This window comes from Taeniopygia guttata, chromosome 2, assembly GCF_048771995.1.
Source record: "Taeniopygia guttata chromosome 2, bTaeGut7.mat, whole genome shotgun sequence".
Lineage (NCBI taxonomy): Eukaryota > Metazoa > Chordata > Aves > Passeriformes > Estrildidae > Taeniopygia > Taeniopygia guttata.
This window is the reverse complement of record NC_133026.1, coordinates 19568435-19596316: the sequence shown is the minus strand read 5'-3', so window position 1 is coordinate 19596316 and position 27882 is coordinate 19568435. Positions and strand designations below refer to the sequence as shown.

General features: G+C 36.3%; 1 protein-coding gene across 2 annotated transcripts in view; it reads left to right on the top strand.

Annotated features, from left to right (window-relative positions):
- PLXDC2 (plexin domain containing 2) overlaps positions 1 to 27882 on the top strand; it is a 251285-nt gene that overhangs the window by 14960 nt on the left and 208443 nt on the right. The window contains exon 2 of one of the 2 annotated variants that reach the window (XM_032746647.3): positions 23657 to 23702. The exons of the other annotated variant lie outside the window; for it this stretch is intronic. Coding sequence (XP_032602538.1) covers positions 23672 to 23702 — 31 coding nt within the window. The 5' untranslated portion in view covers positions 23657 to 23671. The remainder of the gene's footprint in view (positions 1 to 23656; positions 23703 to 27882) is intronic. 2 annotated transcript variants of the gene reach the window in all.

Here is a 27882-nt window from a genome sequence, read left to right as displayed (position 1 = left end):
TGGCATCTGATGGCCATCCATTCTACATACTCAATGAAAACTTCCATGTGCATTTTGTGATTTAAAATCATGTCATGTACTTTTTCTCTCTCCCATCTCTCTTGGTATTTATGCTGTAATGTATTTACTTACCATTTGTGGATTTAGAATGGATGGATTTGAATTTTGAAATAACTGTTTATAATGTTTTCTATAGGTTTCATCATCACCCTTTATTAAAGTTATTTTTAAAGACTGATGAATTTAGCAATAAAACTGCCACATCTAATATCTGTTATTATTTCTTTTCAATTTACCAAAGGAGCATCCAAGTATTGAATGACTTGCCAAGATCACACACAGCAAATTTTGTGCAGAAACAAGAAAAAAATCCCATAGCTTTAATTTGTGTTTTCATGTTTAACCTTCAAAGCAGACACCATATGCTTTGTAGTGATGGAACTATGGACTTAAAATTGAATATACAAGAACTACTCACTAAAACACAATCCAGTAGCATCTTTACAATTTACAATTTCTGTCAGAACTCCAACATCCACCAAGAGCTCTTAAACTTCCATTTAAATATTTGGCAGTTCAAGACTGGCTTTTTACTCTCCCTGTTGCTGCAAGACAGCATTCAAGCTTACTGCTGACTGGAGCTGCAGTCTCTTAAATTAGGGAATCTGATTTGCTTTCATGAGAATACTAACATATGCTTTAAAGGAAAAAAAACCCAAACAAATCAACTACAACAACCAAACCAACACCAAGCCTTCTACTCTGGCTGAAATTATTAATTTAGTTTTGGATTGTATTTACTTGCCGTTTTAGATTAAACACTTTTCTGCAATTCTGTTCTCCTTTTTCTCTTCTTTTTACTTTTTAATTTTTCCTTCAATGCAGTGAGCAAGCAGTAAAAATGGAAGTTATATGAGGCTAAAGGAACATGCGGAGACCCCCACTGTCCTGGAACAAAGGTTTGGCAGGGAAGTGGAGGCTTGGAATGGTCTAGGTTTGCATTCAGCATCTCTTATATCTTTGTGAAGGATATAATGAAGGTCCTACAAATCTTAGAAGAGAAGAAATCTGAAGAAATGTCATAGCCCAGGGATAGTTACATATACCAAGACCTTTTTTCAAATGCTGCCTTCAGATACTGTTCAGTAAGAGCATAAGGTCCTTTGCCTTAGTGTGCAAAGGGAAAATAAAAATTATGTGACTTCCTAATATTTTTTCTGGCCTACATATAAAACATACCTGGTCTTTCCCTAAATTACACTACATGGTCACAGGCAGCAAAAATGACTTACTATTGTAACTGAGCTTGGTTTTGGGACCTACCAACAGCAGAGGTACTCCAAAATATAAGCTCTGATATTAGAAGAGGTCCATATTCTTTAGCATGTGGAATCCAGCACAATAACTTTTGAGATTCTTTCTTTGATGGAAAGATTGTAGAGGGTGTAGTTTAGAAATCTATTCACAGAATCCTTCATCACCTCAGTTTACCTTGAAAAAGAAATGCCAAGTCACCAAAGAGCGTTTCCAAATAAATGATAACCAAGAAAAGGCAGCTAAATGTGACCTGTTAATTTTTTTCTTCAATAAATGCATCTGAGCATTTAATCTAATATAAAGGTCTCTTGTGATATAAAATTAATGGCCTGTATGATTTATTTTTTAAGGTCTGCTATAAATTAGATGTATCAGTTGGATGTTTTGGGTTTCTTTTTCTAAAGAACAGTTATTTGGCTTGGAAATATAATCAAGCCATTGAGTTTAATTATTGTCTCATTTCTGAAAGATATACAATTGTGCTAATATTTAGAGCAGATTTCTAGGAAAAAATGTTAAAAGTTTTCTAATCCTTTACTTAATAACTTCCATGAGACATGTGCTCCATTTAGCTTGGAATGTCTGGGTTTACAACAACCACAATACATTTGGAACACTCGCCATAAAACTGAAAATATGAAACTTTAATGAATAAGATGAATATAACTTACAGTAATGCCATGCAGTTCTGCAACTCATACTGTACAGTTCCCTAAGTGCATAATCTTGGGCATTTACCACTGACGTCAGTGGGAGCTAAATGCCCAAAATCTCCTTAAGCACTTCTAGATGTGTGGTATGCAAGGTTATATTTTGCATTTAGTTTATTTTTGCATGCATTTATTTTCTATTCAGTTTCAAAATAATGCCAGGTAATGTGGGAGCTTTTGCAGCTTAGTAAGCAAATCAGTTGGGAGCAAATTGTATTTCAGCCATTTAGTCTTTGAAATCAAAATAGTAAAGATAATGGTCAGTCTTGGGACCAATAGCTTCTGATCAGCAGTCTGCTGTACTCAACAGGACTTCTGAATATGTGTTTCTTGAAGAACATTTCCCATCGGTTCCTGAAGAGCTCAGCTCTGCTGCTCTCACTGGTTGGGGGAAGCTGCTGGTCTGGGAAGCACAGAGGTCTATGTACAAGTGGTTGCCAGGTCTTATGGTCCCTTTCTGCTGCTAAATAATTTTTAAAGAAATGTTAACTGTCCCAGCTGTGTAGAAGGATGCAAAATAAATTAGAAATATTTAGAAGGAGCTGTGGGACATTGTGAATTTTCATATTGAAAATACTTGTGAACCCATTTTGATGTTCAGTATATAACCTCTTATAAAAATGGAGAGATAGGAGGATGTTTTTGGGTACTTCTGTCACAGAATCACAGAATATTCTGAGTTGCAAGGGGCCCACAAAGTCCATCTCTTAAGTGAATGGCCCATACAGGGGTTGAATCCACATCCTTGGCATTATTAGCACCAGGCTCTAACCAACTGAGCTATATATGCATATATGTAAATATTGTCATATTTAAAGATAAGCCTACACATCACTTATACAGTAAATTTTCTTTGTTTCCGTTCTTTATTTGCGTATTCCTACACTGATTTTCAGTCCTTATAATAAGGATACTACTTTGAATATTTGGTGTGCTTGCTTCCCAGAGGTACTATTCTCAGAGCATATCCCACTCCAAGTTTTGCATTGATTTTTTGATGGAATGTCATGTATTAAGGAAATACAACCTTCTTTATCCTTGCTTAATTACTGTTTTCAGTATTTTGTCATCTTTTTAATACTGAGTACTAATCAAAATCATAATTCAATAAACTGCAAAGAGCAGCTAGTAATTATCTTTTCTCAATGTTTACTTTTACTTTTCCACTTTAGACTTCTATTAGTAACTCATACAGTTTCTAATAGTACCTCATAGTGCATTCCAATGATGTGACTACCTAGGGACATCAGGGTTCTTCTGACTGTTTTTTGCTAGTGTTTGTAGAAGCAACTTCACATGTTGATGATCATTGTGCACAGCTATATCTGTGGATGTTAGTCTAAATTTGCTTTCCTTACTCTGGCAAAAATCCTAGTGGCTTCAGTAATAATTTTCCTGTTAAGGTTTATACCTGTCCCTGATGGAGAAGCCTGGAGTCCCAGGAGGAAGAAGGCAGGTGAAGCTCACAGAGCTCTCCAGCCTGGGAGGATGAGTCCGGTCCCCCAGTGAGTGACACAGCTCTTGGGAGGTGGGTGACTTCTCCCTGAGTCTGTGGCGTAATGAAGTGGGGCCTTCCAAGGTTGTTAAACCTGAGGGCTAAAACTCATGTTGGAATAAAAGCCAAATCATGTGGAATCAATACTGTAGTAGGTATTTACTGCTTCAAAACTTTCCATGGGCTGCAGGATCAAGTATCAAGGGGGAAAATCCCCTACTTGTTTATACATCTAATTGGTTTCTCTTTAGCAGGTGGATACTTTCTGTGTTTGGTGTGACTTATATGCTTATCATATAAAATAAAATGGAGGAATAAGCTTAAATTGAAACAAGATGATTGGGGTTTAGTACTCTTAAAGTAGTGTTCTTTTATTTGGGGAAGCAGGAACTGAAGAGATTGGGAAAGCCTAATGACTTTTCATATATAGACCTCATTGGCAGATATGCCTATGTAATTTCCTGCTCTTGGGAGTTTTATGACCTCTTCAGCCTGAGTTGCTGTCTTTTACTGCAGCCCTCCATCTGCTGAAGAGAATGAATCTTGCTAGAAATAATTGTAAGAAGAGAAGGAGCTTTGTTGCTCTCCCTTAGCAAACTATTACCAGCTTCCTCAAGATGCTTCATTAGGACACCTGAAGTGATACATTTTTTAAGAGGGTTTAATTATAGGTCTAGTGAAATTTGAATAAAGAAGGAACTCAGCAGGCCAACAGATGTTGAACCAAATTATACAAAGCGTTGTTGAAAGAGGAGCCTTTGAAAACATACATACTCAAAAGATCTGTTTCAATTTATCCAATAGTTAGAGCAAAGAAATTCCCTACCATTTTTACCTTATAATGATAATACTAATCCAAAACATTTTGAACTGAATATCAGTCCAAGCTCAATCTATATTTTAATAGGTGGGTTGCTTGTTTTGCAGAATGGTTTTGTAAGAAACATGTTTTGTTGATTTTTGTTTTGTTTTTAAAGATGACTAAATCATGAAAATATATTCCTTCTAGGGGAGAAAAAGAAGCTTTTATGTTTTTATCCTTTGATTTTCAGTGTTTCTTCCTAGCAAAAAAAAAAAAAAAAGTCTTTTCATTTCATAGTATGTGACATTTTGCCATGTATTTGATTTGTCAAAATGAGAAAAACAGTGATGCAGGCAATTATACCCAAGCTTTAGACATTTTGAAACACTTATTTTAAAATTTCAGTTATATGCTGACATAATGATTTTTCCTTTTTTTTTTTTTTTTTTTTAATATCTAGGTGACTTAGGAAAGAGAATATTATTTCTTTACTGTTTAGTGAAAAGGGATTGTGGTAGATATTTTTTTACTTTTTTCCTAAAGGCATTTGTTATGTATCCCATAGAAATTGTTAGTTCAAATAGGGAAAATGGTTACTAACAGAAGAACTGTAATGGACATGGCAAGACTGTGAAGAGCAAAGGAGAAACAGCTTTTCTCCAAACAAACAGAGATTCTCCTAAATTTTCTTTGGGAGTGGGTCTTCTTCCGTATTTCCGTAATAAAATTGTTGTTAAAATGGGAATATGCTAGTAAATTCTGCTCTCGTGCTGATGATTCCTTTTAATCTGTGTCAAAGGACTACTAGTAATTCCTGTAAAAAAAAAAAAATGAGATGGGAAAGTATGAAAAAGGCGTGCAATATAACATAGTCAAAATTGTCACATTTGTTGACTGAAACTGGAAAAAATAGCCCTTATCATCTACCTCCTTACTGGAGAAAAGACTGGACCATGAAAATGTGTGATAGATCTGGAAAAAGTGGCTGTGCTGCTAAAAGACATGAGAACCATCTTTTTCAGCAGTGGGAAAGTACACTGATATAACTGAGCATAGAGTATTTCATAAAGATCTGATCATTGATTTGCTATAAAAACTCATTCAAATTGCAAAAGGTGCAGAGGAAGCCTATTTGGGATGAATAGGACAAACAATTCTCTGTGAGGTAGGATAAATTTCTTTAGTCTCACAAAATAAAGTCTGGAAGAAGTCATAATACCTTCCTGTAAATATATTTTAGGAGAAAAAAAAACAGAAGAGGAAATATTTGCGGTAAAGATAAAATAGATATATATTTGCCATGAATAAATTTATGCACATACAAAGATCAGTAACCTGTAGAGAAAGGGAGTTCTGAATGTGGTTCCCTTTCAAAGCCAAAGAGATTTCTAGTGAGTGCACACCTAAACTTTATGGAATATTATATAGGGGATACATTTCTGCAGGGTACTGGTGTCCTAAATCTGGTGTTACTGCTACATAACTTCACCTGTTCCTTTGAGGCCTGTAGTGCAGTACTGCAAAGGAAAGTGTTTTTTCCATCTTGGGAGGTAATAAATGAGTCCTTCTACACTGCTCAGTCAGCCTTCCACAGATAAACACCTGTGGGAACAGTAGGAGAGAAGGGTGTTGCCCAAAGTCTGTGACTGGAGATTAAGAGAAGTAGACATGCTCACAGGCAATCTACTTTTTTTTTGCATGTTCTGGCCTTGCAATTTCCTTTTTGCTGTAGTCTGAAAAGACACTAAAATCGTGTGTGCTAGACTCTAAAACAAGTGCCACAGATTCTGCTGCCTGGAGATCATCCCAGTGGGCCTCTGTCCAGGAGACTTGGCTTGCAGTTTCACTGACAGTGCTGTCTGTGGTCATGGGTTATGTCATAACTTTGCTGTTTCTGCTCCAGATCTCCCAGAGAGAGTGGTTTCTTAGCGTCACAGTTGTGTGTCTAACCTGCTGGCTTCTGCTCAGCCTTTGTGGCACGACTGTTTATCTACAGATTTCACTCAAGGTTTTCCCATAATGTTATTATGATAGGTGCTTAAATAACCCTGCTGTGCTACTTTGCAGTCTGTCCAAACCTTTCAGCATGAATATCAAGAGGATGACTGGTCATTGGGTTTTAAAACCACTGGTTAGTGGAGGATTGAAAATGAAGCTCTCTGTTTGAGTCTTTCAAGTATTCTCCTGAAGGGATACAGGTATGTCACACACATCAGAAAACCTGTTCCCTAATCCCTAATTGTGATTAACTTGTGCTCAAGTACCATGTTTAGATTGTGTTGACTCCTGAAGATGATGTAATTTCAATTATGGGACTGAATTTCAGCAAAGTGAAATTTTCAGTACTTTCAGCAGTGTCATGGCAAAGTTGGTGATAGCAAATAGTAAAATTTTATCATTATTTATTAGTCTTCTAACTAGCAAAAGCAGCTTAAAGCTAATCCAGGGGGGACAGGACAGGAACGTCACATCTGTGTGTCCCAGCACCCGCTGACAGGAGAAGAAGAACCCCCTTTGAAAGGACAAATGAGCAGTGCTCTGCCATTTGAACTTGAGAAACATTATGAGAGGATTCCAGTTCTTACTCTGTGCCATTCCTCCTATTTCTATGTCATTAAAGCAAAAGAAAGCAGAAAGACTCCAAATGAGATTCAGTAGCAAAAAGAATCTTGAAAAAGTGGTGGAATTGGTGGCCTGGCCCAAGTTGCTGCTTCAGAGAGAACAAGAAAGTTAGCTGATCAGTCTGACAAAGTAACTGTAACTGGAGCTGCTGGGAGTGTGCTTTCTTGCTTTTGTCTTCTTGGAGCTTATCTTAGTCTTATGAAATCTGTTTACAGGGGACAAAGAGCACTAAACACCTCTTCCATAGCCCAGTGTCTCAGTGTCTTTCTTTAGAGTATCCAAGAGATAACATGGCTGTACAGTCTAATTTAAAAACTGGAAGACAGATTTAGGAATATATGTACGTCATCATCAAGCTAACTCAAATGTCTGGTGGGCAGCTAAGTAAATGAGTGTCCATTCCTAGGGTTTACTGGGAGTTCGTAACTTCAGTGTTCTATTGTTAAAGTATACATGTATCTTACAAAAAATCTGACTTAAAGATTTCAAGTAATGAAGGCTACAGCATATAATTTCATCCTACAGTTTTAGGGTAGTGGCCAAACCAGTTTTCAGGACTTTCAATCCCAGTTCTTTCTAGTATTGTCTCTGTAAAAGAACAATCAGTTCTAACAAAAAATCAGTTTGTGTGCTTTGTCTCCAAGAGATTTTAGAACGGTGTTTTATTCTTTATGACTTTTTTCTTTGAGGGTGGTGACAATTTTTAATACATTGGATGATTTCTATAGCAAGGAAACTTCCAGCCTGGTTTGAATCACAGGGGGAAATCACAGTTGTGTAATTTGAGCTCCAGAATCCAGGGTAACTGTTTTTTATGTTGCCTGTGTTTCTCCACACACAAATAAAGACATATGTCCAAAGAGTTTAGCAAGAAAGAGAAGGATGGCTAAGGGAGATTTTTACCCTGACTCATCAAATTGCACATATTTCTGCCTCATGTGAAGAGAAACTATAAGAGCTTCTCTGCCCTCAGGACTCTCAGAAAAGGCAAGTGTTTCAGCAGTTGATTTAAATGCAGTTGTGGTTTAGGAGTTGATTTTTGGTAGTGTCTCATTAGTATAACTAAAATTTCTTTACTACATATCAAAAAATATTAGGTAGTGGAACATCTGAGAGAGAACCAAAATGTCCATTCTGTGTAAGTTTGGTATGGAATTGTGCTTTTGCTTCTGACTTGGTCCTTTTCTTTGGTTCACTGAAGCACTGATTCGATGTACAGTATCACATCCCATGTAATTGTTAGCATCCAAGCACTGATTATAGGGCAGTAGATGTCGTGAAAAACCATTATAGTAATAAGAATATGCATTTAGCAGCCCAAATTTGCTATGGCTGGAAACCTCCTCTTGGTGAGGGGCAAGTGCTGCAGTGTTTTGCCTGGCATTAGTTTAATGTACTCTTCAAAGTAGTTTTTATTAGTAATTGGAGAAAATAGGAATGTAAACTTTTAGATTTTCTTCAGTGATGTTGGAATATATATCTCCTACACCAGTGTGAAGATTGAGTAAGCAATGAATTCACTCTTGTACAGTGTTCAGGCTTTTTCAATGCAGATGACAGCAGCCTAGTATCCCTGCCTTCATGAACCAAGCTTTACCATACAATTGACTCCAAAATTAAATGCCACAAGGCTCAAGAAATCATGGGATTTGTTAAGAAATAATAATACTGGCATTTTTTATTTGCTTGTATACTTTCTAAGTTGTCCAGACTAATTTCTTTTCTCCCTGAGAAGCCACAATAAAAGCCACAATCTTTATTCAGTGGCAGGACTTCTGTAATTGGTCTTTAAAAAATGAAGTATGTGGGAACTAATGGCACTTATCTGTGAGTGCCCAGTAGTATATTAAACCTATTTAATTTCTTGCCATTGTTTGGCCTCCTTTGCTCTCTGAGTCTTAGGTACTTTGAATGGTGTGTATTGCTTCTCTATTTTAAGGTCTCTCTACAGACTTGTTATCTCATAAATTAGACTGTGCCAACTTACGTGCTATACCCTAGGTTGATAATCCTTTCTCTAAACCTTCCTTGCTGGTGCTTCACCTTGCTGCAGAGGGAGCTGGTTGTGCATGGTGTGCATTCTGTACAGCTTGGAACTGAAGAATGGCTGAAATTTCTTTCATTTAGGAAAAAAATTGCATCAGCCCCTCTGGCTGCAGGACTTAGGATGATGGAATTTTCACAGGGTTGTCATTCAGCTTTGGTAAGTGCAGTGGTTATATGTAGCACTAATTGACAAGTGCTGGAATCAGAGCTCTGTCCCTGCTGCCCTCTGACCATAACTTCACAGCAGTGGTAAATAAGTTCTTTGGTGGTGGAGGAACTTTAAAAGCAAATAATAAGGTTAGCACACCATTATTTGATGCCATGTGGGAGAGGAGCACGGAGTGGGGACCTGATCCTCATAAAAGGAGTATGAGGCTCTTCTAGTAATTGGATTTCTCACTGGATGTCCTTGAGAAATGGCTGCATGACTGAGAAGACTACAGATTTCATTTCATCTGACCTAGGAAAAAAAACAATTGTTCTGATTTCTTCTCTCTCCAGTTCTGTGGTATCACAGGATTTATTAAGTGAATTTTTAAATCAATGAGATCTGTTTTTTCCCCTCTATAACTTCCATAAAAATATTTCTTGCTTTTAGAGAAGTCATTGTAATGTGTGAACTGTCAGGCTGGGACCTGCTTTGTTAGAGTGGCTTCCATTTAAACCTCTATTGTTTTAGACCAGAGGCTGGGGCTCTTCACACAGGACTGCTTTGACATTTGTGGCCTTCCTACATGTCAAGTCCATGTTTTCAGTGTTCCTTTTAGCAAATCTGCTTGAGTGTGACCTTGAAAACTGTGCTTGAGTTCCAAAAACCATGGCTATTGAAAGGTTCTTAAAACACTGCTAAGGTATGTGAAATTTCTGGACAGTACTTTCAAAAGGGAGCTAGGATTTTTTTAATTTTTTTTTTTTTTCAAGTATGTGGTTTATATCGCAAAGTTCAATTTGCATGTGTACATAGGCAAATACTAGCCCATAATTTTCCCCAAAGATTTTTTAGGCATTTTATTTTCTTCCTTTCTCTTTATTTACATCTCACTGACTGCAACCTTTATGCTGCTGCATTGGGTGTTCTTGTCTGATGGATTTTTTTAAAGGTAACCTGGGGATGAGTGTTCAAGAAAATCACTGCTATGATTCTAGGGCTTCAATTATCTCCTGGGGCTCTGCTTTGGGAAGCATACTTTCACAGTTTCTGCCTTCATGAGAATCTTCTGATTGAATAATAGCCTTGAATTCCATTAAGAACCATGTGTTTTTTTTTCTGAGCAAAATACAGAGAAGGTGGTTATTTTCCCATAAGCAACATGTTTCATTTTCTTGTAGTCTATCTTCACATTACACATGTGCTGCTCCTGTTGTCATTCATTAATTTTCCTTTTGAGATCCTTGTTCAGTTATTATTTTCTGTCAGGTCCTGAAGAATGTATTTATATAGGGTTTTTTCCAACTCCTCCTTCTTTCTGTGAATTAATTATAAATTGAATAATTTACTGTCTACTTGTCTGTGTTCCAAGCAAATGATAGTTGTGTGTGCATTTGATTGCCTTGGTTATTAGTTTATGTATTTCAATTTCTGAAGTAATCATAGTTTGACAAGTGCTGTCCATTCTTCTGCATGTCAAAGACTCCATGCTGAAAGGGAAATTACAGAGAAAACACGTTCCACAGATGGAAGCGCTATGTGACTATCCATTTAAGGAGCCAGTATGGCTTCTTTCCTTGGCATGCAGCTATAACAGAGTTTTAGTTAAACTGAAACAAGTCTCTATAAATAAAGTAGATATTTCCCTGATACAGATTAGGCAAAGTGCTGAATATGACTCAATGTAATATATTGGTTGTTTAGCAACTGTGATTAAACTGTGACTACTTTTGCAGGGTAGTTGTAGTATAGGAAGCATTTTCTTTTATGTTACAAATATCTTTAATGCTTATGGTTGACAGCGGAATCAGAGAAGCATAAATTCAGATGGTTACAAAAGAGTCTGAGCTATGGTACAGAAAACTATGGTGTTTCTCTCTAGACTGCCAGGTTGCCATGGGGGAATTGCCTTCTGCACCTTTGTTCTGTCACTGGCCACTTTGCTAAGGTTCACAGCAGAGTAGTTGGGAGCATAGAGGGTGGTTTTGCCTCATATCTTTGAAGATATTTAAGGATAATACAGCATCCATGGGATTTTGGTATTTAATTATTTTGGTATCTAAACACCATTCAGGATCTAGGTCTTTCTCTTTTTTCTTTTTTTATTTTTTTTCCTCAATACATGTTTATACAGAGAAGTTCATCAAGAGAGATTTAGTGCTGAGCACTTTGGTCCCAGTCCAACATAACCTTCAAACTTGTAATCAATTGTCAAGCTCTCGGGTAATCCCATTGAAATACCTGTGTGAGTCCTTGGCTGGAACAGAGTAGACTTGGCATCCTCTGGCCTGCAACTGTAGAGAACCACTTGTCTAGCCAGAAATTGCTCATCACAAGCACAAAAAAAAGGGACTGTGATTGCCAACTGTTCTTGTGTCCTCTGAGTCACTGAATAGTTACTGAACAGTAATGATATTTTATATCTGATGACCCAGAATCCAGGGGTTATGTCACCATTACTAAACAATTTCTCTACTGGGGGAGCATTGAGTGCTCACCACTGTGTGCTGATTATCTTTTTGGGTCAATGGCTTTGGGTAAGTTCTTTCAGATTCATTGAAATGTTGGCAGTTCAGTCTCTTTTATATAAAACAGTTTGTGCCTCTCCTACAAATGAACAATTGGGAAGCCATTGATTTCACAGCCTGTTCATTTTAGTGAACCTGATGGTGGATGAACTGAAGGAATGCACTAGGTAAACTTTTTTATCCAAGGTCTCAGTAGGCATTTCACATAGCTTTATGAACAGCAGACATTGTGCTCTGCCCAGTCTGGACATGTTGCCTGTTTGGGCATTGTAGATGTCAGAGCTTTGGTATCTTGTCACTCTTGAACAGATTACTTTAGTTGTAAACCTGAGTTATATTTTATTGTGTTTTAATTATCTTGTGCCACACTTCTGGGATTTTTCTCTTCTCAATCTTGAGCCACAGAATAGAAGTGGAGATAGAACTCTATTTTCTGGTATGCTTTGTGCTGCCTGGAAAAGGATGTTTATTGTTGCACATAATAAATAAGGGAAGGAATATTTTAACTCCCTACATTATCATGAATATAAAATGAAGATACTGTATTCTGTAGCAGGTATTTTTGGGTTGAGTGCACTCACACTCCCAGGAATGTGTTAATTTTTTTATGTCTTGAGTTCCCCCATTTATAGAAAAAGAAAAAGCAGCATGTTTGCCTTCTGATGATACTGGACTTTTTAAATGGCACCCAGAGGAAGCGTTGCTTCAGTTCTCAGGTCTGGTTTTGTAGATGTCTTCCATGTTGTTAGGGAAAAGAAAAATGCCAGTACATGTCTGCAAATGCAGCCCAAATTCAGTGATTACAAAGGCCAAGCCAGGTGTGGCAGTGTGAGACAACAGGAGATACTTTGTGGTTTGGGTTTTATAAAGCTTAAGAAAGCAATGGAAACTATGTTTACCTGGGAACCAGTTAGAAAAATTAGATGTAATTCCAAATAACCATAGCTGGCTTGTGTTTTCTTCTTGCTTTTTTTTTCTTTTTAAATGGTTTCAATTAATGGCTTTATTATTCACTTTCAGATCTTGACCATGCACCATAAAAGTAACTGGGCTTTTTTTACAGTGGCTTAAATGTGACCTGCTGTACAATGAGCTTTAAATTAGCAGCTAAAATAAGGCAATTAAACCAGCACTGGAGACTGAAGTTATACTACCTTCAAGAGAGATGTTAAGGATCTAAAATTTTTTTTAAGGGGTGATTTGTACCCCGCAAATCAACCACCCAACTCTTCCATCTTTCAAGGTGCAGATGGATGCTGAAATAGATCCAGATAAACCAGATAACAATTTACAGATTCATCTCTGTTCAGCCTCCTGTTCTTACCATCACATCTGCATTTGGCCCCATTTATATGAGAGCATTTTTAAGGAAAAGACTCAGTAGAACTCTCTTCAGCAATCTTTGTTTATGTCTATGGGTGATACTTAAAACACAGTAATTGCTTTGACTACTAAATTAGTATTACCTAATACTGGAAATGTTTATCAGGCCTCTTAGAGCCTTAGCTGCAGTAGTTATAAGGAAAAAAAAGAATACTACTTTGAGGTGAAGGCAGGTGTTGAATATCTGATTTCTTTCTTCTGTGTTACTCCCAATCATCCTGATGATCAGAGCAGGATATTACATGCTATATATTGGAGTGGTAAGAGACAGGGTAATGAACTTTCTTGCAGTAATGTTTAAGTGGACAATTATCAGGCTTATTCTGTCTGTGGGATGATGTAGTGCCACGTTCATGCTCTATTCTGGATCTTTTTTCCCTCTACATTTGTACAGAATTCCTGTATGCATTTCATTTATAGAATTTCATTTGCCACTCAGTCAATAAAGAGAGAAGAAATTCAATTCAAACTTTGCATTTGAGGGTTTGAGGGGTACAAAGCAATGAATAAGAAGCTGATTTTTTTGTAATTAGTATGACTTTAAGTCAGTCATAAATTTTTAAATTTTGGGTAAGAAAATATATTAATGTAGAATATTCTGATTAGTTATTGAGATTTTTATGTTTGCCATGAGAATGGTCAAAGACTGGACTAGGATTTATGGAGAAGTTGTGGTACCTCTCTCTGTGGAGGGACTCAGCATTCACTTGGACATGGGCTTGAGCAGCCTGTTCTTAACAGAACTGTTTTGAGCCAGGGTTTGGACTAAATGTTCCTGGAAGTCCCATATGACTTCAGTTGCTGCGATTCTGTGATTCCATTCACTATTTTGAAGAAACTCACCGGTAACCATGTTCTCCATTAAAAGCAGTTTTTTCCCCTCTTCCCTTTCCCACAATGTGGTGAGATTACAAAGGTTTCTAGTAGAAGCTGTATTAGCACACAGTTATGAAGAGCTACCGTGTCTTCAAAACTGAGAAATTATGTCCTTCTTACTGAATTATTAAGAAGGTTAACCAGGAATTTATCTAAAGCAATGAAAGAAGAAGAAAATATATTTGTAATACTTAATGAAAAAAAAAATTGAAGTGAGACCATCTTCTCTGTAAATGCTGTGCAGTTGATAAAAAGAGTTGTAAGTAACGTTGCAACCCTAGTGATTCTTTCACTGAACAAATATTACATAATTAATCAAATTAATCCAACACTTCAGAATTTTGTTTGCAAAATGTGTTTTTTCAGGCTGTCAGTTAACATGGGAAGATGGAATAAAAAAGACACTTTTTTTTTTTTTGGTGGAAAAAAGGACAGCAGAAATAACAGCTGCAGTTACAGCTGGTGAATGAAGTAGGTAGCCATAATGTTTTCCAAAATAAGTGAGCAATTCAGGACAGAATCAGGCAAGTGCAAATCAGGCTAGAATGAAATCAAGTCAGAGGAGACCCTTCAGCTTCATAAATTAGGTGATTATTTCTGTGATGCATCCTGTTCAAGGATATGATTCCTTGAGATCTAGTCATATGTTCACAGATTAATGGCTGGGTCATGATAATGCACTTTAACTTTGTTTGGGAGCAAGACCAAGCATAAATTTGCAGTCACTCTTTGGTATTTTGTTGGCCACATCTATGCCTAAATCATCTCTGTAACATTGCTGATCAAATACAATGAAACAATTAAAGGGTTCAGTCCCAGGTACAAATTACTTTCTATAGACCACTTGTGTTAAGTTCCTCTGAAAATAGCCCAGTTGCTTGGTCCTGCTCCAGCTGGCCTGGCTCAGGACTATTCAGTATTCTGGTTTTCACTTGTATCTCACTTGCAGCATCCTTTGGAAATGAGTAGCAGATGCCCAATTTGATGGTGCAGGTCCTCTGATCATTGAGCACATATGCTCCTTTGTCATTTTGTCTCAATAATTGAAAGTACTGCCAGATGAGGAAGCAAAACAAAACCCTGCTAAGATCCTAAGGAAAAATTGTTTCTGCCTAATCTGCTGGATGATTTTTCAGTTTACAAACAGTTCTTCTGCACATTTATCATCTTCTGTCTAGGGGAAGTCTGTCAGTACTGGTAGATCTTGGAATTGCTCCCTGAGTGCCTCAGCCCACTCACCATTTTTTCCTTTGCTGTTGTATTGTATTTCATGTAGAGAATTTTTCAGTTAATAATCTAGCTTGTTGGTAATGAAGAATTTTTTTCTTACCTCCTTGATGTTATGGTGACATTCATGACATTAATATTGAACAGGAAAATGTGTTAGTGGAATAAGAAAGTTGTTTTGGAGCTCTCTTTACCAAAATTTATGGTTGGCATCTTTGTCAATTGTCAGCCATGTATTTCCACTTGGATGCACTGAAATGGAAACTCAAGTTCTATAATGATGCATAATTTTATATAGATTTTTTTTTGCTTCAGTATAAAGATATATTTAATTTAAGATTATTTCAGTTTTATCTTTTAAAACCATCAGAATTAAGTCTTCTACCTATTTGGATGTGTGTGATGAAGAAAAAAATCAAGATGTGGTACAAGTTATTAAAAGGTTGCATATATCTGCTTTCATCATATAGCATGAAAAATTTCTTGCAGCATCGGTCAAAAAAAATACTTCACAGCTGGTCTTCCATGGCACGTCATACCATATTGTTAGAGGAATACCTTGTGCATTGTTTCACTCTTAGGCAGAACAGGATGCAAATGAATGATTTTTGCAGAGAAAACTCTGAAGTCATTTAACATGTTAGGAACTGAGACAGTAGTTTCTGTTCCTGATTCAGTGGCAGATAATGCAGAGGAGGGTGAACCATGGATTAATAACTGTTAATTTTCAAAGTTTTGACTTGAGGGATTTAACTCTTCTATTAAAGAGATCTGGAGAAGTTACTAGTTAATGAGAAGTGATGGGACTTGAAGGGGTGTGTAGAAGAGCTTTGGGAACAAAGAGACAAAAACTCTAGTTGCAGAGTTGATAGCACTCTGGGAGATGAGTTATGGGAACATGAAAGGTGATGTTTGAGGATATGAGATGAATATTTTTCTGGTAAAATTAATTGGCTCTTAAAGATTAGATAAATGAGATCTATTACTGCTTTTTGAATCTGAAGAGAGCTGTTATCTACATGGAAAATGTGTGGTGATTATAGCTATTAGAAATGCTATTTTTATAGTTAATTTTTAAAAAAGTAGTCTAACAGAAAGAATCAAACTGCTCTTAACTTTGTTGTTCTGAATTATACATCCTTTTGTGATATATAAATGTAACAGATATGCTTAAAAGTACCCCTGTTCCTTTTTTTTGAAGCACATTCTGATCAGTTTTGGGTTGGATGTAGGAAGACACTTATTTTCAACTTCAAAAATAGATGTACAGAGAAGGCAAGGGCCGTATCAGCTGGGATCTGTTCTTATTTTACCTCTACGGATTCAACCATCCTCAGGCTTTTAAGAGATTTATAACTAGACACTTGAGAAATGCTATCAAAATATGCAGTGAAACAAGAATAATAATTACCATGAGAGCAACAGTGAAAAGGCTTGTTGCCAGTTCCACAGATATCAACTAATCAGAGTAATTTAAGTCTTGGACACATTTCAGAAAGATCATTTATATAACGACTCCAAGTGAACTGTTTAGCTTAGGAGCTCTTCCCTCTGTTGCTAATTTATCAGCTTTCACTCTGAGAAAAACAGAAGATGCTGCTAATAGTTTTAAAGAATTCTGTAGTAAGGCCACAGATTAAATGTAGAGCTTTTATTAGCCAGAGCTGTGACTTTTCTAATTAATGGAGGGATAGTCTTTGTTCTCACCTATGTGTCATACTTGACAGTAATAATAGCTGTGTTCCACATTCCTCTTGTTCAGAAAGTCCTTTCTGCAAAGTTCAGTGAATGGCCTCAAACAGTGGAGATGGTGTTGATGAAAAACACCCTTTAAGTCATTCTGAGACATTCCCTAATTACATGCCTTATTTCACAGAACCTCCCGTCTGAAATGTCTTTAGACCCTCTCCAGACTTCAGTTAAGAGTATTCATACCAGAGTAGGATATGTTAATGAAATTACTGACCCATCCTTCAGGCCTTCACTACAAGAAATATCATTTGAAGCAATCTGTTTTGTTTGCATGAAGGTTGGGTCCCACAAACACAGTGATACTAGACAGTGCAACCCAACAGACTAGGGACTTTGAGCAAGAAACATGCATAGCTTTGCCCCAAAAATATGTCCTGACTAGTTTTGTATTATGCTTGTGTTAATTTCGTGACCAAAGAAAAATAGGTTTTTTTAAAATCTGTTGTGTAACTCCTATAAACAACTGCATTGATATCAAGCTGATTAACTGCAAGAAGGAACAGCTACAGTTCCATGCTTATACAACATTAGAAACATCTTAGGCTTTTAGAGGCAAATATTACCATCAGTTACACAATAACAAAGGTAGCAGAGGCAAACTGTCATAACATTCCTTCAGCAATGAGAGGTTTAGTACTTACTGCATAACAAAATTATAAAAACCAGGAACATTACTTGGGTGACGGTATGTCTGGTGGGAGGGGACGTGTTCAGAATGAAATGGAAGGGAAATAGGTATATTTTGTTCCGGAGCTATGGATTCTATAATGCTGAAAAGAAACTTATAGAAAAGAGCTGATGATATCAGCTGAGAGCCGTGATATCAGCTGAGAAATACTTACTGAATTTGCAGATGAAGCAAATGTGAGAGGCTTAAAAGTGCACTGGAGTGTTGTATTTGGGATGATCATGACAAATGAGAGCAGCATTCTGAAAGAAATAGAAGCCAATTCAATGTGAAACTTTGTGAGAGTGTCTTTCTCAGAATAGTGACTGCAACATTACAGGAGTGAGAACGAGGATTCATATTTGAAGTTCTAAAGGCTGAAATGGATGTTAAGAAGAGGAAAAAAAAGAAGATAAGGCTGTCTATTCTCATCTGAGCTCATATACTCTCAACAGGAGTCATGCATCCAGGCTTGCACATTGTACCCTTCAGGAGGGACCTAAGTCATCTAACAAAGGAGAAAGCAAATATGTAGCAAATGGGATCTTACATGTCAGGAAAGTGAAGAGAAATGTGAAAGGGGCTTGGTTACTAAAATGATATCAGACTGAAGTGGACCACAAAAAATATTTTTCAGGTGCTTAAATTATAGGTGCAAAGGGAAAGGCAGTAGTTTTCTCTTCTTGTACATTATGGATAGGATAAGCAGTGCAGGACTTAGATGGCAGTAAGGTAAATCAGACTAGAGGGTTAAGGAAACCCTTGTGCCTGAATGAGCAGTTTAAGCTCTACAGTAAATTACTTAATGACATGGAAAGTATCCAATGGTAGAGATACTTGAGAATGTATTAAACAAATATCTGGCAAGAATATCTGAGGTTTAATTGAATCTTCTTTCATGCAAAAGGATGCCATATATCTCTGCTTCCTCAATTTTCTAAACATTCTGTGAAATACATGAAAAGATACTCACTTTTAGATTTCTCAAATCATTTTAGTTTGAGGCATATGGGTTGACTTTTGTGCTTAATAACTACTGTGGGCCAAATCTTGACTGTTGTTGCTTAAATGGACCTTGTGACTGAGGCAGAGGAATCCATGACATCATCTCAACAGACCCAGAGCAAAGATTAGTTGGAACAGTTGCATTTGAGCTGGTATGCCAACAGTTGGTCAACAGTTTTTATCTGTTTGTCTTTCCATTTTAAAATGTCAGCTATGTCATTCTGAATCTATATGTGCTGTCAGAAGGGCCTTAGGGTAAAGTTAGGGTTCCCCTGAGTCAAAAAACTTTGCTAATAATATCTTGCAGGAGGTCAAGGCTTTGTCTCCAGTCTTTTATCTCCTCATATAATAGTGAGACCTTTCTTCATGTGTATTCTTGCCTTCAGTGCTGTAGATGGAAATCCAGGGACTTTATAAAATCTAAGACTCATGGGAAATTTTCTTAAAAATAAAAACATATCAATCAGAACTGGAGCAGTCTTATATGAACAGGCTCCTGAGAGCTGGATAGGCTAGTGCCAAATGCCTTGTGCTTGTTTGTGATACAGTCTGACTCTGGAACTCAGATGTTCAAAGGTGCCAGACATGTTCATGCCTTTTCCCTCAGAATAGTAAATAATGGATATGTTTGTGAGGGTCCTTCAGATGTTCTGAATTCCAGGTTATGTAATCACCCCGAGTTTCAAATTTGAGAATTAGAGCACATAGTGCAATTACTCCTCTGGGATAACTGTTGTTTTGTTGAACACGAATTTTGTTGCTTTTGTTGCTCAGCCAATCCTGAAGTACTAATTCTTTAAATAACAAATAAAATAATTGAATTCGTATTTTTATTTAGCGAGTGTGGTACCTTGTATAACCCGAAAGAGTTTTGGTTGGACTGACATTCTGTGCTGTATTATTCAGTACCACTCTGGCTCTGAATTCAGACAGCTGCCCTGGCTCCCAACTTTTATCTGGCAAACATCCTCCCTCAGAAAGCCAGTGGAGGCTAGACAGAGTACCTGCAGATTATTACTTAATATAGATTCTAGAGCAGTTCTGTTTGATTGCATAAGAATATAAGAAAATCTTAGTCTCCTATAAACTAAGAGATTTAAAATTTATTTATTTTTGAGGGTCTGACTGATTCAGTATTTGATAGGTCTATCCCAAAGCTGAGAGAGGGAACAAACATCTTTCTTTACAGATGCATTTATTTTCTTAATTACTATTTCTTCTCCAAATAGTTATAGTGCAGGTTTTTTTTCTTTGCACTTTGATGGTACTAAACAACTGTCAGTTAAATCTTTTCCAAGTCCTTTTTAAATGAATATTTTATTTTTTCATCTTTAATCCTCCCTTGAACTCTTTTTATTCTCTATGATTTAATGAGGCCTTCTCAATACAAAGGAAACCAAATCAAACAAAAAAAACCAAAACAGACCCATTTTTCCTCCTTCAGAGACTGGTGGTTAATTACGTAAGTATACTTATCTTTTGAAAATGAATCTGAATTTGAAATCTTTTAAAGAAAAACTATAAGATTTTTTTCTCTATATACTATTCAAGCCATCAGGGGTAATGCATAGAGTATGCACTATAGTTATATCTGGCAATGTAGTGTAAAACATCCAGGGAGGACCCTGTCTACTAGTTAGTGGGGCAGTAATGAAGATATTTTAATATTATTTGCCTTTGGGAGAGAACTTGTAACTCCTCTGAAGGAGCTTGAATGAGACATGGCTTCTGAAAGATGATCTGGTAAATCTACCCAACCCATGTCTAGCTGTACTTCACCTTCACTCTTCAATAGCTTCTCCTTCCCGTTATGCTATTCATTAAAATAATTTCTTCAGACCAGACAGGGAGCATGTACTGAGGTGTATTGCACTAATAGAGGTGGTTTTTGTTTGTTTTTTTTTTTTTTCCACTTACTAACCAGTGTTAATGGTTTGATATATTAAAACAGCTGCCTGTAGCTTCTTAGGCCTTTCCAGCACATGGTTGATTTCAATAAAAAGAGTACAATTATTTTACTTTTTTTTTTAAATTTCAAATGGTAGTATGATTTTTTTCCAAAAATTTTGAATGGCATTTTGTGGTTTTGGGAGTAGTCTTGAGAATAATGTCTATCTAAACCAATCAGACCTAAAAGCCTATTTGTATCCCTTAAGGTAGATGGCAGTTTCCTGAAAAATCTATATAAAACTGTGCTGTAATTTGTCAGGCCAAATTGCTCTTTTGTTTTCAGGCAGGAAAGGTGGCATTCTGGTTTCAGATTTCAGTTATGCCAGGTATATGGTTATGAGGATATATGATGCTTCTGGATGGAGAAAAATCAGTTTTCCACCAGAACTGTATTTAAATATAGTATTTAGATATCAAATAATTCAGTCCTCTCAGAAACACCTTTGAAAGGAAGATGCCTACTACTAATAGAAACCAAGCTTTGCATACATACACACTTTATTGACTTTGTGCATGAAAAGAGATGTCTGTATGAAAGCTGAGGTCTAAAATTTCCCTCTGTTTGTATCTTGCTCTTCATAGAATATTTAATATATACTCAGAAATTACATGGTATAAATTTTTAAAAATCCATACTTTTTTGCATGCAGAAAAAAAAAAAAGTCTTTCACAAATTTTCATTTACTGAAAAATCTTCAAAACAGGCCTTTTTGAGGTTTGGAGAGGAAGGAAGAGTTATTTTATTTTACTCTTTCATCACCATTTCTGTGGAGTTGATAAATGATAGTCATTTTTTGCTGCTTCCCTTGGATTATCACTTCTGCCCACAAGAGTGGCTGTAACACAGAAAAAAGAAAAAATAATTTTCTTACCTGTAATTTTGCTTTTCCTTAGTATTGATTTAGTACTTAGCAAGGACTTTTTTTTTTTAATAGTAAAATGGTAATCTTTCAGTTAATCTGGCATAGAATTCAATCGAGTTTTTCTATTTGTCTGAGTGAAAAACAAGAGTGAGAATCCCATAAGGTTAAACTTTCACATATTGACAGCCTGTTGTGTTTCTTTTGTTTGATTCAAAGCTGCTATTTGTGCCTAAGTTTTCTTATGTCTTCTGCTGTGGAATTCTGCTTCTAGGCAAGATCCAGCAGTCAATCAGAGCACTGAAACTCAAATAACAGGTTTTAATAAAGAGATAGGAGAATTGCACAACCCACCCTCTCATTTAGGTCATTATTATAATGCTGGATATGCAAGCAGCAAAACCATCACAAAAGAAAACAAAAGATCAAAAAAAGAGAGAACCAATTTAGATTTTCCCAATATGAATATGCTATGAAGAAAATTATGGATCTAAACATTAGACATCTGAAGGATTTAGCTAGTATTAATGCCAACCTCATTATATGCCAAGCTTAAAACTATTTCAGTTTCATTGTTTGAAAACAATCTTCATAGGAAGGAAAAAAATGTAGCTCATAGCATTGAGATTGTAGACAGTAAAATAAAAGAATGCAGTCAAATAATCTTATATTTTCAGTGAAAATATTTCTGCCATATTATTTGGATTTAATTTAATCAATGCTTTTTTTCACATATGGATTTTGGATACTAATGAAGTTTTGAACCATCTTGAATAACTGATGCCTGTACCAGCTGCTAAGGCTTTCTATTTAACCTGTATTGCTGTTTGGTTTTGTTTATTTGAACCTATGAAAGCTTCTAATCTGCTACCTGTTTCAGGCATAGAGAACATTTTGGAGTGTGGAAGATTCTCCCTGGCTGCCCATAAAGATTGGCAGGAAAAGCTATAGCTAAAATTGTTTAAACTGATGAGTAGCTCCATCCATATCAATGTTAAATTTTGATTTTGAATAGCTTCTGAGAAAAAAATGGGAGGAAAAAAAGTGCTGAAGTTTCACTCTTAAAGGAATTTTTGGTTTTTGAGATTTTTTTTCCTTGTCTTTCCATTCATTGTCCCAGGGACAAACTTAAATTATTTATTTGAAAGATTTTGCTTCATCCCCCATTAGATATTTGTTCTAAAGTTTTATTGAAATAAACATTTGCATGAATCCTAGTTAAAAAGAATACTCAATTGGAGGAGTTAGAGAAACAGCTGCCAGGTGACATTCTGTCACTGCAAGGCTGGAGAGGCTGGCACACACCTAACATTTTTTCCTTTCTGCCTGTTTTATACAGACAGCAGATTTGGCCAGAAATTGCACTTCATGTAGTAGAGAATGAAAGATTGAGCCAGATATTCTAGTCAGCATGTGCGCTACTGACTCCTCATTAATTTAGCATGATTTTGCTCACTCACTGTGATCATTCTTCATCCAAAAAAATCAGGAAGATGTGCAAATCTTGCTGATGCATAGAGGCACCATAACATCCCTTTGCATATAAGCAAACAGTGAGGGAAAGTAAAGTTAATACAGTAATTTTCCAATGTTAGTGCAGGTTCAGTCTTATAAAAGTCTATTACTAAGCATAGTCAGAAGTATACTGATTGCTTATATTTTGTTTCACCTTCAATTAAAAGAGTTAAATTAAAATTGTTTTGTATTTTTTCTTTAAGGAACACCATTTAATTTCTATTATTGCTTCATGTCTCCTTACTCTCAATTTCAAAAAGTATGTGAGGGGATACTAGAGAGGCTCTAGGTTTTTTGGGGGTAAAGAAAGAGGAGTTTTTTCCCCCCCTTTCAATTGAAAAAGATTAAGAAGCAGTATGTTTGGGTTTTATGCGTGCATTCCAGGGCCAGGAGAACATTCTGTTTTCACTGATGTAATAGTGGGACTTGTCAGGGATAGACATCAGGCATTTCTTCTGTATACACTGGTTAAATCCAGGAATATGATGGTACAAGAAATACAGCACTTCTTTCATTAGGTCTCACATTTTATAATATATTATTGCTGTATTCTTCAGGCAATGCCATCTTTGCCTAATACATGGAGCAAAGAGAAAGAATTTAGTATAGACCAAGATGATAATTGCCCAATAAAAGTTTCATTTGCAACTAAGGCAGTGATTAATGCTTGACAGATGAAACAGTAGAAAAAAAAAAGAGTGTGTCCATCAATACCTTTTAAAGGATAACAAGCCAATATGTTTGTTTTTTCAGTTTTCAACGCTCAGGATGATGGGAGGAGATACACACCTGCTAAGTAGTAATGTATTTGTGGGTTATGTATGTCTTTGTCATGAATTACATTGTAAAAACCATATATTAAATCTTTGGATGTACTTTGATGAAAAAAATGATAAAGTATGCATCATTCTGTCAAGATTATTTATACTTGTCCATTCATTCAAGGCAGGGTAAAAGATCTAGTTCTTAAATGCATAGTTAAGCATCTAAATTCATGCCACACTTTTGGTTTGCTTTTTTTAGCTTTTGCAAATCATGTTACGTGTCTGATTTTGACAATATAAAGACAGTGTGAGAGGTGTGAGAGATAGCTATAGGATATATCTGTTTTACAGGTAATGTGCTTGAAAACTAGAAAATTATCTTTCAAAAATGTACACTAGGTAAATTAGGGCTCCATCTGATGATGTTTCATTATGAAATGTATATATCTCTACATCAAAGCCTTTACAGTCTTAGCTCACTGAATTAGGTACTGGCTTCTTGGTTATTTTAAAGCAAAGTAATGACCAACAAAATGCTGAGCATTGCCATTTTTTGACACAGTAAGAGCACTTGCTGACACAATCATCCAGGTTCCATTTGGGCTTAGACTTTAGTCACTCCAGACCTTCCTCAGAGCTGTCCCCTCTGTCTTCTGTATGTCAGTGTTCCAACAGCTATACTTCCACATGGGTGGCATGATGCAGAGCTTGGAAGGAACCTTGTCAGTAAAATGACAGCAGTGTTCAGAGGCAAGGAAAAGAGGCACTATCTAGGGAAAAAACACTGTGACATTAATTACTCTCAACAAAGCTTTCTCCAAAGCTCAACAGTCTTGCTGTGCTTGAAATCCCTTAGGCCAATAAGAGACATGAGTCAAGGTTTTGATTCCTCCCTTCCATCTCTCACAATGAATGTAAGACCGCTGATGTGCATCGCTGGGCACCATTCACTTCCCAGGGAGAGGCAGTTTAGGACTTTTTCAGTCTCCTGTTTATTTATGCATGTTATTTAGACTAGAATGGTGCCAGTTGGAAGGGACTGTCAATGATTACCTAGTCCAACTGCCTGATCAATTCAGGGCTGGACAAGTGTATTATTAAGGGCAATATTCAAATACCTGTTAAACGTTGACAGGCATGGGGCATTGGCCATCTCTCTAAGAATTCTGTTCCAGTGTTCAACCACCCTCTCAGTAAAGAAATGCTTCCTCATATCTAGTTTCATTCAAAGAAAAAATGAAAACTTTATGCCAGTCATCTAAACCAAGCAATATTCTAGTAGTGACTAGTTGTCAGCAAACTACTTTCTTTGTCTCAGTTATGAGGAGGTATTTAACAACTGAAGCAACATTAAATTATGCTGACATTTTCTTTAGAAATTGATCTAGATTTTGGCACTACATTAAAAAATGTAAGAATATGCATAGATAGAAAAAAATATAATAACATATAAAAAAATTTTAAATGGGTCAGAAAAATATTCTAAGGGTGGTAAAGATTTAATTTCTCAGAAATTTCATCTAGGAGCTCTGAGATATTTGTGCTGGGAGGATTGTTTGGAGCAGCAGGCATTAGCAAGAGCTAATGAAAGGGAAAGGGAAAAGGAGCTGACAAGTAAAGGAAATTATTCTTCTTGAAGTGTCCCTTGATTTTCCTTAGAAGAAAATAATTAGCAATGAGGGTAGTAGAAATGATAGGAGTAGTCAGGCCAGATAATTACATGCAGATTATGATTTTTTGAGGCTCACTGGCTGGAGTACCTTCTTTAGTGAATACTGCCATTGTGAAATCTGGGGAATATAGATTCACCAACTCTTAGTGGTTATGCACAACTCCAAAAGAGAAAGTGTGGGTATTATTTTTGGTCTTAAAGACTTGACACTTTGCCTTAATTTAGCCAGTCCTAGTTAGCATGCTTTCTATTTTATGAACCATCTATCAGTTTTCCTTAGTTTGAGTACTCCATCACAGAGACAAAGATTTTTTTATTGTTTTATTTCTTAGTGGTAGATGTTTGGTGTTGTCCTTACCTAACCTTTGATATGATCAGGACAAAAGCAGAGGGTTCTGAGTTATTTGTGGTGCCCATAAAAATCAGTTGCACATCTGTGCAAAAATCATAACCCTTTTTTCTGGGATATGATACCTCTGTAGGTCCAGCTCATGGAGAGATTTGTCTGCCTAAAACAATAGTCATTCAAAATGCCAATCTGCTTGGCATTAACATCTTGAATTCTCTGAAGCTAGCAGCAGGTTTGTCCAGAAAAAAGGCAGAATCAAACTGGAGAGTCACTTTCTGTGCTTGACTTTTGTTGTTGAGTATCTTTTTATATAAATGATGATGTCAACTGGGGCCATTGCAGAGAATCCCAAGCTGTGAAAAATAGCAAGTACCCTACTCAACTTAAATTTAATTATTTTTTCCTATTGAAGTAGGTAAGGAGATGATCAATATGCATTGGAGAGTATATAACACAGTACAATAGTACTTTCTGAAAGGTCAATGTTTTATATTTTTGCCATATTTTCAAGTTCTCCATAAATCAACATAACTGTTGATAGTCAGACCTGATCATCAAAAAAATCCTAGTGCAGAGAAAAAAAATTGATTTATCTCATTTAGAGGAGTGAGAATTTTTCCCAAAAATAAGGAAACTAATGAGAAAATATCTTTATTTTCCCCCTTTTGGGTGTATGCACTAGGTAATTATTACCTTACTAAAAGCCTTTTTCAACTAGAAATTTTTTAGAAATCACATTTCACATAAAAATGTCAGTTGCTCTGGCATAGCTTGGAATGCCCTTCGGGTATTTTCTAGTTCAGGCATTGTGCCTTAAGCTTACGGTCAAGCTTATTTGTCAAAAGGATTGATGGTTGGGAACTGATGAGAAATTGCTTTCCTTCTTCTTTATCATTATCAGGTACCAAATCACCTGCTGTTTAGAATAATTTCTCATAAAGTACTTTTGGAAATCTAGATGAATAATGGGCAGGGAAGAAAAGTGAAGATGTTACATTGTGCAGTAATCAAGGTTTTTTCTGTCTTAATAAAATCATAAATATATTTGGTTTATTCCATAGCATGTGAAATTGAGACCTGACTGCTAGGTCTGTTTGTACATCTCAGTCAAAGACTTTGTACTCTTCAGGATCTTTATTTTATCATGTGTCACTTACGGTAATAAATACCATTAATAAAACCCATTCAGATTACAAAGAAAGGATTTTTTGAAACTTCAGAAGAAGGTGTAAGTGCTCCTATTAGTATAGTATTGTATTCTGAGGAGCCAGCCACAGAGCAGCAGTGAAATGGCATTCTGTAGCAGTAAAATGGCATTCTAAGCTATAAAGCTGCTTACTTGTACCTGGAGAGCCTGAACACTGTGCTACAAATCTAATTAGGTTTTTGGTTCTTCATATTTTTAAGTAACATAATGCCTTCTGGGAGGTCCAGGTATTATTTAAATCTTGGCGCAGTTTCCACAAAGTTCTGTGCAGGGAACTTTCTCCCTGCTTTTGTGGGATTCTCTTCACACAGGTGCCAGCATCAGTGGGTACCCTGAGGCTTCCCTGCTCTGTCTGAGCTCTTGGAGCAGGGCAAACCTGTCTCTAGTTCATGTCTGTGCCTTTTAGAAAATGAGATGTAAGCCATTTACAAAATGGTGTTCTCTACTCTTCTGTTTTTAGATATTTTGGTAGAGAAAGCAAAAAGCAAAGCTGCATGTAGACTGCTTAGAAGCCTTTGCTATAGAGAGCATTGTTGGTTAGTGTAATGGAAGTGAGATTCGGTTGATACAATTATTAATTATTAAACTGAGAAATGCCTTTAACTGAGAAGTAAGCAGTTTATTATTATTGAACTGAGAAAGTAAGCAGTTTATTATTTTTTGGCTAATAAGGCAAATACATTCTTGTGCTAAACTGATGGGTAGGAGTGTGTTTAGACTGAATGGTAAGAGTATTTTGATAATGTGGGAGAATCATGAGGTTAGTCTGTTCTGACACCAATGATTTTGATTGATATTTCTGTAGCTACTGTGGTATGATTTATGTGGAAGTAATGTAAAAGACATTCTACTTCTCTTTGACAATAGAGTCGCAAGTACACTGTAGGGAAGGCAAAGACTTTTAAAGTATATGAAAATAAGCATAAAGAAATTGTTTAGGAATGTGCTTCAACATGCTGTAGCTCAATTTGCCAAGCCAAAGAATTT